The sequence below is a fragment of the Diospyros lotus genome, chromosome 6, assembly GCF_014633365.1.
Source record: "Diospyros lotus cultivar Yz01 chromosome 6, ASM1463336v1, whole genome shotgun sequence".
Classification (NCBI taxonomy): Eukaryota; Viridiplantae; Streptophyta; class Magnoliopsida; order Ericales; family Ebenaceae; genus Diospyros; species Diospyros lotus.
The window spans coordinates 33117196-33129075 of record NC_068343.1 but is presented as its reverse complement, the minus strand read 5'-3'; the positions used below and the strand labels follow the sequence as shown (position 1 = coordinate 33129075).

Below are 11880 nucleotides of genomic sequence, written 5' to 3'. Positions count from 1 at the left end.
CCACAAAGAATTTTAGCGGTGATTTTGAAAATCGTCGCTAAAACAACCGTTGTGGAGCATTTAGCGGTGGTTTTCAACAACCGCTAGAGTAACCGTCGCAAATTACATTTTTTTACGACGGTTTGAAAACCACCGCTAAATAATAAAGTTAGCAGCAATTTTTAAAATAATTAGCGACAATTTCAAAACCGTCTCAAAATTTCAAAAACCTTGAATTTTAGTGGCGCACTCCTGGCCGCTTGCCTGCGTGCACCACATGGCTGCATGTCCGCATGCCATGTGGCAATGTTGAAAATTTAATTCTAGCTCCTTCCCCTTCCCTACTTTCAAACTCGGGGACTCTCGTGCACGCGCATGCGCGAAGCCATCTGATTTGCAAAACATCCTTATTATATACTAATCTAATCACTATTTTTTAGAATTATATTTTATATTTTTTTAATATAAATTATAAAAAAATTAATTGGTTACATTAAAAATATATTTTTTAAAAATAATGGAATAAATTAATTAATTAATTAAAAAATAAAATAGAAGAGTTAACATATTTTTTTAAAAATTTATATTTATAAATTATTAAAATTTTATATATTTTTTAATTTTATTTTTAATTATTAAATTATTTTCTATATTTTAAAACAGCTGTAAAATTTAATTTTTAAATGAATTTAGTAACGGTTTTCAAAAATCGATGCAAAATTTATTTTTTATTTTTTAATTATTAAATTATTTTAAAATTTTGAAGCGATTTTTGAAAAATCACTGCAAAATTTAATTTTTTATGAATTTTGCAACTGTTCTTCAAAATCGCCGTAAATGTTAATTTAATTTTATTTTTAGATTATTAAATTATTTTTTAAATTTTACGGCGGTTTCTCAAAAATCGTCGTAAAATTTAATTTCTATTTTTTAATTATTAAATTATTTTTAAAATTTTGTGACGATTTTTTAAAATCGCCACAAAATGTTAAAAAAATTGCCTCAGAAAATGTATTTTGTGGCGGTTTATAATCCGCTACAAAATGTTAAAAAAATTGCCGAAAGAAACGTATTTTGTGGCGGTTTAAAATCGTCGCAAAAAAATTGCTTTAAAAAATTAATTTTTTTGTAGTGACCCAAATAATCAAACTAACAAGTGATTTACTTACAAAGATTAAAATCGAAGATTCCTTGCATCGTTTACCTTTCCGATCACCTTGTTCTTCTTCGACGACTTCTCTCTCTCGTGTGATAAGGGTATTTGTTCGAGTGTGATGGTGTCTCAATCTGCCAATTGGAATTCTAAATGGGGCTTATATACAAAGGGGAGAGTAGCTGGCAGCTCTTGGATTAAGGGTTTCTCATAGATCAATGGCCCACAAGCACCTGATCATTATACATATATATAATCCCACATGAAACCCAAATGCAAATGCAAATGAAATGCACATGAAGTGTATACTTGTCAATATATTTAACATAAAATACAATACTATATACCATATGTCATTTACATGAATTAATCAAATAGCATATAACATATCAATATATTTTGAATCATATATCAACATATATAAATCAAGCATCGTTCTTCACCACTTTGATGGGCGATACAATTTTCTTTTGTAACTCTTATGGTTTAAATATGGCGTGAGTAGGGTCATGGGAAGACATAGGTTTATGTAGCTTGTGCCTAACTATGCAATTGGGTTTGGCAAAATCTATATTGTATTTTTATGTTTTTTTAATGATAATTTAAAATTTTATTATTTTAATTATATTAGTGAACCTAATTTCAAGTCAATTTAATCTTTATACTTTGATATTTTTTTATGTGATAATATGTGTAATACCCAAGAAATTGAGATTATTTGAGAATAAGTGTTTTATTAGAAAAATGAAATTTCGGGAAAGATTGGTATCTAAATAGCCCAAAAATTGACTGAATTGACTATAGGGAGTGCCTTGGAGCCAAGATATCTAAGAAAATTATACGACATTGGTGAGCATCCCGAGATAGGATTTTTAGAATCGAAAGAAATTAGATCAGAAACGATTTTCGATATAGCTAAAATACAGCTATGATTTAGGCTGAAAAACTGAATTGCCATAGGGGATCTCCGGGAAATCAATGGAACCTTGAGGGGGTTTCAGTTTTTCATAACGATCAATCCTGTGATGGTTTTGGAATGAAACAAAGATCCCGTGAGAGCACAAGGACGAAATCGTTCTTATCAAGTAAGTTTGAAGTTATTAATTTTGCATTTTAAGTATCGTAATGCAAATTAATACCATGGTTGAGGGTGTATTTGTAATTAATGAAATGCCCAAGTGCAATTAAGGAGAATTAGTGGGGTAAATGTGTAATTTGTGTGTATATCTTTATATATATAAAAGTAGGATAGTCTGGAAAAAAAAATTCCCCCTGAAACTTGCATTAATAATTTGCATTTATTACTTTTTTTTCATTAATAATTTGTATTTAGTAATTTGCATTAATAATTTAAATTTTTCAATTGATTTGAAATAATAAGTACTAATTACTGTAAAATTAATAATGAATTTTAAATACATGAGATTTTCAATGCTAATCATTGGTTTTCCAATACATTATTATATGAATATTAAATATTTAATTAATCCATCAATCAATCAAAAATAAATGCTATTTATGAGGAATATGAATAGACACTTAAAATATTAATTAAATTATAGAAAATTATCCATTAAATAAAATTTTATCTTTATATAATATCATTGTTTTGCATAAAAATACTGATAGGAGAAGAGCAATGCAAACGCCACGCGGTAGCCCGAGGGAGCACCACGTGGCAGCCCCATGGATGATCGAAAGAGGCCACCCAGGTGTGCGAGCACGCCCAGCACAGCCCTTTGTGCACACGGGGCCCCAAGCGCGCCCGGCCAAGCAGCACGCGGCTGCTTGGTGGGGGCCACGCCCCTGGCCCACAGGGCGCCACCCCCGAGTGAGGGTCACTCGGGGGTATGGTACCCCCGAGTGACACCACTCGGGGGGCTCAGCTGCGCGTGCGCACGACTGCGTGCGAGAACGGCAGCGCGCAGACGGCCGCACGCGCGCCCCTGCGCGCGGCCTTCCCCCCGAGTAAGGGTCACTCGAGGGAGTCGCACCATAGCACGCGCGCGCCCCTGCGTGCGGCCTTCCCCCAGAGTGAGGGTCACTCGGGGTAGCCGCGCCTTAGCGCGCACGCCCCCGCACGCGGGTGCCCATTTGCGCGGCCACCCGCGCTCGCGTAGCCATCGGCGCATGCTGTCGCCCATGAGCGCGGCCATCCACACGCGCGACCTCTCGTGCGCGCCCCCGCATATGGCCCCTTCGCACCCGACCCCGTGCACCCACACGCACAGCCCCTCGTGCTCTCATTGCCCGCGCTTGTGCATACCCCCGAGTGAGGGTCTCCCAAGGTGCCGCACTAACATCCACATGCCTCCTATTCTTGCGCTGACGCCTCCAAGATAATCGGCCTAAACCTACTCTCGCGAGACTCAGTCAAAGCTTCTCCGAGATTCTTGCCGCAAAGCTCGGGTCACACGACACATGGATGCCCATCTTCTTGCTATAAATAGGAGGTCACTTTCCCTCATTTGGTATGCAGTCTCTAGCTCTCATATTTTCACTTTTACTCTCAAGTACTCTACTCTTACGGTGATCTAATTTAAGCATCGGAGGGTTCACGCGGGGACCTTCGCCCGCGCCCCTAACCGATTCTTTTTTCAGCAGGTCACCCATCGTTCTCAATCCGACAAAAAGGGCTCACCCATCGCCGTGTTCACCTCGGAAGACTCATACATCGCTCAGATAGACCACGAGAGGGTCACCCATCGCTCGAATCGTTCATCAGAGGGTCATCCATCTGCAGTTCCCCATTTTACAAATTTATTGTTGTTACCGAGTAACAACAATTGGCGCCGTCTGTGAGAAACGCAAACAAAAAGCCACAGAACTATTCCCTCACTATGGCTCAAACCTGAAGTAATCGCCAGACCCTCTCAAAGGGTGCCCAATCACCTCGACGAGAGACCCTCGCTCGGGCAGAAGAACAACATCCATCTACCCAGGAGGGCCCACTACCCCTCATCCATGGGGGCCATCCGCCCCTCACCCATGGGGGTCAACCGCCCCTCATCCATCAATCTCCTCGTGAGGGTCCTCCATCCCTCACTCACCAGCAGCCGCCTCTTCCAGAGCCCTCTCACCCATTGGGGGTGCAACTTCAAGTGCCGCCTCTTACTGCCTCACATGTTCTCTTAGGACCCTACCTAGGGATACAAGTTCCATCTATCGTTCCTTGGGCAGAGTATGAGGCTCTACGACAACAACATTCTAAAGGAATGCAAGCCCATCGGGAAATGGCTGGTATCTTGCAAAGTTTGGTTCCTCATGGGACAATCCCAGAGGCATTAAGGAAGTTTATACCAGAGACAATTCCCTCCCACAGTACACGTCGGGAGGTACCGGGGGATGGCTCCTACCGAGAAGTGAGCCCTAAAACCCATGCTCAACATGTCCATATTCGAAACAACCCACCAAGATCCCCTTTAAGATGAGCTTATAGCCAAACCTCTCCACAGCGAGAAAATGAGAAGGAAATGATCGTCGAAAGACGGAAAGGCAAAGTCCACAAAGAGGAAGATACTCTGAAAAGGTAGCCAGCACTCCTATGGAAAGAGATCGGGATTCTAGACAGAGAGATGGGCCCGATGACAACCCTACCGCATTTAGTGCACGAGAGACAGCCGATATGAAAAAAATGATAGAGCGAGTACTATAACAGAATAAGTTACTACCTGTTCTCGAGGAACAATCTTGAAGAAAGCTACCATTCGTGGAAGAAGTAATGGAGAAACCCTTGCCGAGAAAGTTCAAAATGCCCCAGATAAACCCTTATTCAGGCAAGGACGACCCCTATGATCACGTGCAAAATTACGAATCTTTAATGATGCTGCATGGATGGGACGATGAGATAATGTGTAGGGCATTCCCCTTAACCCTAACTAGGCACACTCAGGCCTGGTTTAATGGTTTACCAGAAACATCCATTTCTTCATTCAGGCAGTTAAAAACGGAGTTCATTAAGGCATTCATTATTAACAGTCAAAGAAAGAAAGACGCAACGTACCTTCTTAGCATTCAACAAGGGCATAAGGAAACCCTACGTCACTACGTGGACAGATTTCGGAATGCCACGCTTGAGATTTGCAATTTGCCTATTGAAATGGCTATGTCCGCTATGTTCCAAGGGACAAGACTACCCCCTTTGCAAGAATCATTATCTCTAGACCCGCCAAAATCTTTGGCACACCTGTTTGTTAGAGCCAATAAGTACGTACTCCACACAGAGATGATGAGAACAATAGGGGGAAATGAAGATGGAGAAAGGAAAAGAAAAGAGCGAGATCATGAAGAAGGATTGAATCAGCAAAAAGAACAAACCAGGAGGTCGGATGCAGTTGGACCACAATTCCATCATTACACTAGGCTCAATCAACCCCGGTCAACTATACTGGCAGCAGTAGAGGGGTCGGGCCTTCTCCAGCTTTCGAAGAAGGTAGACCGTCCCATGGGGAGAAATCAAGAAGAATACTGCAGGTATCACCGGATTCGAGGGCACTCTACTGACCAGTGTAGGGAGTTAAAAAACCAGATTGAAGCACTCATTCGGGAAGGGCACTTGTAAAGGTATGTAAGGACTGAAGGAAGAAACGACCGAGATCGTCAAAGAATGGAAGAAAGACCCGAGGGTCAAGACAGACGAAATTTGTGGCAAAATGAAGACAGAATTATGCCCCCCCCCCCCCCCCCCCGACAATGAGCTGACACATCAAACCATTCATGTCATCTCTGGGGGCGAGACTCTAGCTGGGAATACTTCTTCTTCTTGAAAAGCCTACGCTTGTCAGGCCTACCAGGTCAATTCGATGATGGAGGTAAGAGAAGACGAGGAGCCCATCACATTCACCCCTACTGATAGGGGTGATATAATACTCCCGCATGACGATCTAATGGTAATTTCCGCAATTGTCGCCAAACACCCTGTCAGTAGAATCTTGGTGGATAGTGGCAGCTCTGTTAATCTGATCTATTGGAATTGTTTCGAGCAAATGCATATGTCCCCTGACCGATTGAAAAGAGTGTCATCTCCCTTGTACAACTTCACTGGGGAAGCTGTCCCAGTGGCAGGATCCGTTCAACTACCAGTCACATTGGGCGCCGACCCTCAAAGTGTGACTCGACAGACAAATTTTATGGTGATCAAAGCCCCTTCTGCAGAGTACAACATGATTTTAGGCCGACCGCTCCTCAACGATATGAGAGCTGTAGTCTCCTCTTGCTACTTATTAATGAAGTTCCCCATGCTCTCAGGAGTGGGGCAAGTTCGTGGAGATCAAAGGAAGGCGAGATCCTATTATGTGTCATCTACAAAAGGAAAAAGGATAGAAGAGACTTTGTCTATTGCTGAGAAAGCTATACACAAATCCTTGGCATAAGAGATTGCTAGTAAGCCCCAACCAGTGGAAGAGTTAGAAGCAGTGCACCTAAGCGATACAGACCCCGAGAAGTTAGCGTATGTTGGCACACAGCTTCCGAAATCAGTAAAATAAGAAATCATGGAGTGCCTAAGAAAAAACTTGGATGTCTTCGCTTGGACACCAAAGGATATGCCAGGGATCAGGCCAGACGTGATATGTCACCATCTGAATGTGGACCCTCAGTTCAAGCCTGTCCGACAGAAGAAGAGGAATATTGCCCCTGATAAACTGTCAGCATTAGAAGATGAAGTTGATAAGCTACTAAAGGCAGGTTTCATTCGAGAGGTCTTATACCCAGAATGGCTGGCAAATGTCATCATGGTTAAAAAGCCCAATGGAAAATGGTGCGTGTGTATAGACTTCACTAACCTCAACAAGGCGTGTCCTAAAGACTCTTACCCGTTACCTCGGATTGACCGTCTTGTGGATGAAACATCTGGGTATCAACTGTTGAGCTTTCTAGATGCCTTCTCGGGGTGTCATCAAATAATGATGTATCCTCCAGATCAGGAGAAAACATCGTTCATTATAGAGAAAGGGATATATTGTTACCAAGTTATGCCCTTCGGGCTCAAAAATACGAGGGTCACCTATCAGCGCATGGTGAATAAAGTCTTCAAAGAGTTATTGGGTGATACCATGGAGGCCTATGTTGATGATATGATCGTAAAAAGTCAGGAGAAGGAATCGCATGTAAAAAAGCTAGAGCAAGTTCTTGAAGTCTTTAGGCAATACGAAATGCCCCTAAACCTAGCAAAATGTGCATTTGGAGTTCAATCTAGAAAATTCCTGGGGTATATGATCACATAAAGGGGGATAGAGGCGAACCCCGAAAAAATTCAAGCGATACTGGATATGGAACCCCCAACATCATTTAAAGAAGTGTAGCGGCTGACAGGCCGGATGGCGGCTCTTGGACGTTTCCTCTCCAAGTCAGCCGAAAGGGAACTCCCGTTTCTCCAGACGTTGAGGGCGGGAAAAAAGTTTGACTGGACAGAGTAATGCCAAAGGTCGTTTGAGGCATTAAAGGAATACTTGAAAGAAGTTCCTTTGTTAACCCGACCTGAAACTGGGGAAATGTTATATTTGTACTTGGGCGTAAGTGACAAAGCAGTGAGTACAGTGCTGATTAAGAAGAAAGGATCGGTGGACCAGCCGGTGTACTATGTTAGTAAGGTTCTACAAGGCCCAGAAACATGTTATCCCTTCACTGAAAATGTGGCGCTGGCCCTGCTGAACGCCTCCAGAAAATTGAGGCCGTACTTCCAAGCCCATTCCATCAGCGTACTGACGGACCAACCAGTGCGGAGCATCTTACAAAAACCTGAATGTTCCGGTCGTCTCACCGAATAGTCCATTGAGTTGAGCGAGTATGACATACAATTCCAGCCTAGGCAAGCCATAAAAGGGCAAGCATTAGCAGATTTTATTGTTGAATGTACTCCCTCTAAAGAAGCCAAAGAAGAGAACATAACAGAATGGTTATTGTTTGTAGATGGGGCCTCCAGTTCACAAGGGAATGGAGTTGGAGTCGTGCTTATCCCGCCAGAAGGAGAATCCCTCGAATACTCTTTGAGATTTGCTTTTCCAAGCTCGAATAATGTGGCTGAGTATGAGGAGCTAATTGTCGGTCTAAAGTTGGCCCGAAAGCTTGAAGTAGCACAATTGATAGCGCATAGTGATTCTCAGTTGATTGTTCAACAATACTACGGGCAATACGAGACTAGAGAGCCGGTTATGGGACAGTATCTGCATAAAGTTAGGACACTTGCACAATTGTTCGAAAGTTTCCAGTTAATGCAGATCAACAGATCCCTCAATGGTCATACGAATGCCTTATCCAAATTGGCATCCACCAAAGAAACCACTGAGAAAACAGTATATGTAGAAGTCCTTCAGAGACCAAGTATAAACGAGCCCGAGGTAGCATGCATTGAGAATGGTAACGACTGGAGAACCCCTTCTCACAAATATTTGACCATGGGAGAATTGCTAGCAAACCTGAAGGAGGCCATAAAAATTAAAATTAAAGGGGCTTGTTTCACAATGATTGATGGAACGCTTTACAAGCGAGCTTACACTACGCCGCTCCTCAAATGCTTAGGTCCCCAGGAGACCGATTACGCCTTGGCTCCTCAAATGCTTAGGTCCCCAGCAGAGTATGCGGTGAGCATCTGGGGGGAAGGGCCCTAGCAGCCAAAATCCTAAGGGCAGGTTTCTTTTGGCCTACATTACAACAGGATGCCCAAACGAAGGTCAGGGAGTGTGATAAATGTCAGAGGCACGCTCCGATTCATTCTGCCCCAATATCGCAATTACAGCCCACATTACAGCCTATCCCCTTCGCTCAATGGGGCTTGGATATTCTAGGCCCATTTGCGCGAGCTGCGGGGCAAAGGAAATTTCTTCTGGTAGCAACAGATTATTTCACCAAGTGGATTGAAGCAGAAGCCCTAGCCACTATCAGTGCTAGGAAAGTAGAAGCCATGGTGTGGAAAAACATTATATGCCGGTTTAGTGTCCCACGAATCATCAACACTGATCATGGAAAGCAGTTTGACTGTGGTTCCTTTCGGAACTTCTGTAGAGGCCTAGATATTCAGTTAAGAATTTCTTCAGTGGCATATCCCCAGGCTAACGGACAAGCTGAAATTAGCAACAAAACAATTTTACATGGTTTGAAAACTCGGCTGGAAGGAGCAAAGGGAGCATGGGTGGAGGAATTGCCTACCGTCCTGTGGGCTTACCGAACAACCAGTTGGGTCTCAACGGGCAAAACGCCCTTTAACTTTGTGTATGGGACAGAAGTTTTGATTCCAGTAGAAATCTCGTGCAAATCACCCCGATTGGACGCTTTTGATGAAAGTGGCAGCTCAAATAACTCTGATGCACTGAAAGAAAATCTTGATCTCATCAAGGAACAGAGAGACAGGGCGGCTGTACGAATCGCTGCCTATCATAAAAGGGTGGCCCATTATTACAACTCTCGAGTAAAGAGCCGGCCTCTCAAGGAAGGAGATTTGATCCTCAGAAAGTCGGTCATCACCAATGCACTCCGAGAGGATAGAAAATTTCTGGCAAACTGGGAAGGGCCGTATCGCATCCAGGAAATGATAGGCCCTAGTACATGTATTCTCCAAACACTCCAGGGTGAAACCATGAGCAAAACGCGGAGTACAACTCACCTGAAATTGTACTCTCCTCCTAACATGTAACGTAATAATAATATGAACTCGACAAGGGACCCGTGGACGTAGGCACATTTTGCCGAACCACGTAAAATACTTGTGTCTTCCTTTTTTTGTTTTATTTCAGGCAAGGGAGAAGAGAGCTTTTTGCTTCCCCGTGAAGTAGTATGATAAGTCTTGCCCAGAAGTAAAAAAAAAAATCAAAATTGGCGAGTGAACTAATATCCCGCTAGTAGGTTGCTCTACTACGCCCGATAGCAATACGTAAGGCCCTGCCATGCAATGCGCAATGAGAAAAGCACGGCTCAATTGGCCCAGTAAATGTAATAATTACCCTGCCTCAAAGCCAAGTGGCCCGGCCCAATGAAGTAACAAATACGACTAGTACAACTCGCCAATATTAAAATCACAAGCTATCCCGCCAGTCTATTTAATTGACCTGGCTTGATAGCGAGAGGTCAAGAAATTGCCAAAGGACCACTAAGGGCCTGAACGCCCATAGTCCACCTTGTGGCAGAAAAAACCTAAAATTCCAGACCTTCTATGGGCAGCAATAATAAAGAAAACCAGCGAGATGCAGCCATTGTTAAGGGACAAATCTTATTTATGCAAATGAAAGATACTACACTCAGCGGAGAAAGAGCTACCACACTTGAAAAAAAAAAAAAAAGGGATCTACTCTAAGTCCGCTTCCTCCTGCCAGAACTGGGAGCACCACTACTTGGAGCAGATGGGGTTTCCCCTTCTCCTTGGCCCAAGGATGCAATAACTGTGTCATCAGCTGTAGGTAGGGTATCTGTCATCTCCACTTCCTCTGAGGCAAAGGCGTACGGCTCCCACGGGCCCGACAAGTTCACCAGATTATCAACTAAATGAGCATTCAAATAAGCCTTGGGACTCATAGGGTCAGGATCATTATATCTTCGCCAGTCAAGAACATCAGACTCCTCAACCTCATCAGTATAGACCAACTTAGGGAACTGTTCTCCTAGACGTTTTGATTCCAAGTGCGAGCGTGCGAGATAAAATCCATACTTCGTAAAGCAGCCCCCATAACTGATCTTTCTCTCTTGGCAGTCCGTTGAAAGGCTATAGTCCCTCACAGCCTTCTCCTGTGCCGCCGAAATCTCCTCCTTTCTTCGATTCTTGAGCGACCTATATTGCTTCTTCTGACGAGCAAGCTCATCTACCCTCAAGGAATGCTCTTGCAAAAGGTTTTCATGGGTTTCCTTAACTCCTAAAAGCTCTCTCGTCAGCAATTCTTTGCTATTCCGGAGCTCCTCTATCTTCCCATTTATGCTTGACGATTCACCATCAGCTTCCGCCAACTTAGAGCGCATGTCTTCTACCTCTTGATTCAGTTTTCTAATATCTGCTTGGTAGCAACGCTCATGATCCCTCCACTTCATCATGTTCTCTCTTGCCTCTGCTTTCTCTCGTTCTGCCCGATGATGATAAGCTCTCCCGATAGCGTTGGATATCACCAACCCTTGAACCCCCTGGGTGCAAACAGTGCATTAGAAGACCAACAACCAAGTCAGACGGCAAATACGACATATAGGCACAATAAAGGCATCCTACCTCAATAATCTTTTGCTCGGGAGAGTTGGCAACGCTTGGCCAATTGCCAAAAAAATTATGCTCATCCTGAGGGAGCACGGTAGCATATATCATCCTGGCACCAACCCCCGGGTCTCTTACAGAGTCTGAATCAATCAGCCTAGACTATACATGGAAGTGGTCACCCCTCACTCGAGTGCCGTTAGGAATCGGCACAGGATTTCGTCTGGGCTCAGCAATGGGAGGAAGAATGGGCCAAAAGTCTGGGAGCTCAGCTTTTAGCTTTCGTCGATCCCTACGAAAGGGAACAAAAGGTTGGCGACTCTCCTCCTTGATTCGATTTAGCTCACTACCAAAAGAAGAGCAAGAGCTACCAGTCCCCTTCCTTCGTGAGCCAGATGCATCAGTTGGATTCGGTTCCCCAAGGGCGACTTCGAGGGTAGGAGGATCTAACATGGAAATGTCCGAGGTGGGAACCGAGGGTTCAGGACAAGAAAGGCTGGGCAAGCCACCCATCTCAGACCTCTTCATTTTTAGACACCTTCGAGATGAGCTAGGAGCTAGCGGAGGAAGAAGGCTAGGGTCT

General features: G+C 43.6%; 2 protein-coding genes across 2 annotated transcripts; both read left to right on the top strand.

Moving 5' to 3' along the window:
* Positions 1 to 4853: 4853 nt before the first annotated feature.
* Positions 4854 to 5693, top strand: LOC127804474 (uncharacterized). The gene has a single exon (XM_052341341.1). The coding sequence runs from the start codon at positions 4854 to 4856 to the stop codon at positions 5691 to 5693; it is 840 nt and encodes a 279-aa protein (XP_052197301.1).
* Positions 5694 to 7449: 1756 nt separating this feature from the next.
* Positions 7450 to 9761, top strand: LOC127804473 (uncharacterized). Its single transcript, XM_052341340.1, has 4 exons — positions 7450 to 7544; positions 7650 to 7830; positions 7936 to 8712; positions 8787 to 9761. The coding sequence occupies exons 1-4, from the start codon at positions 7450 to 7452 to the stop codon at positions 9759 to 9761; spliced, it is 2028 nt and encodes a 675-aa protein (XP_052197300.1).
* Positions 9762 to 11880: the final 2119 nt, after the last annotated feature.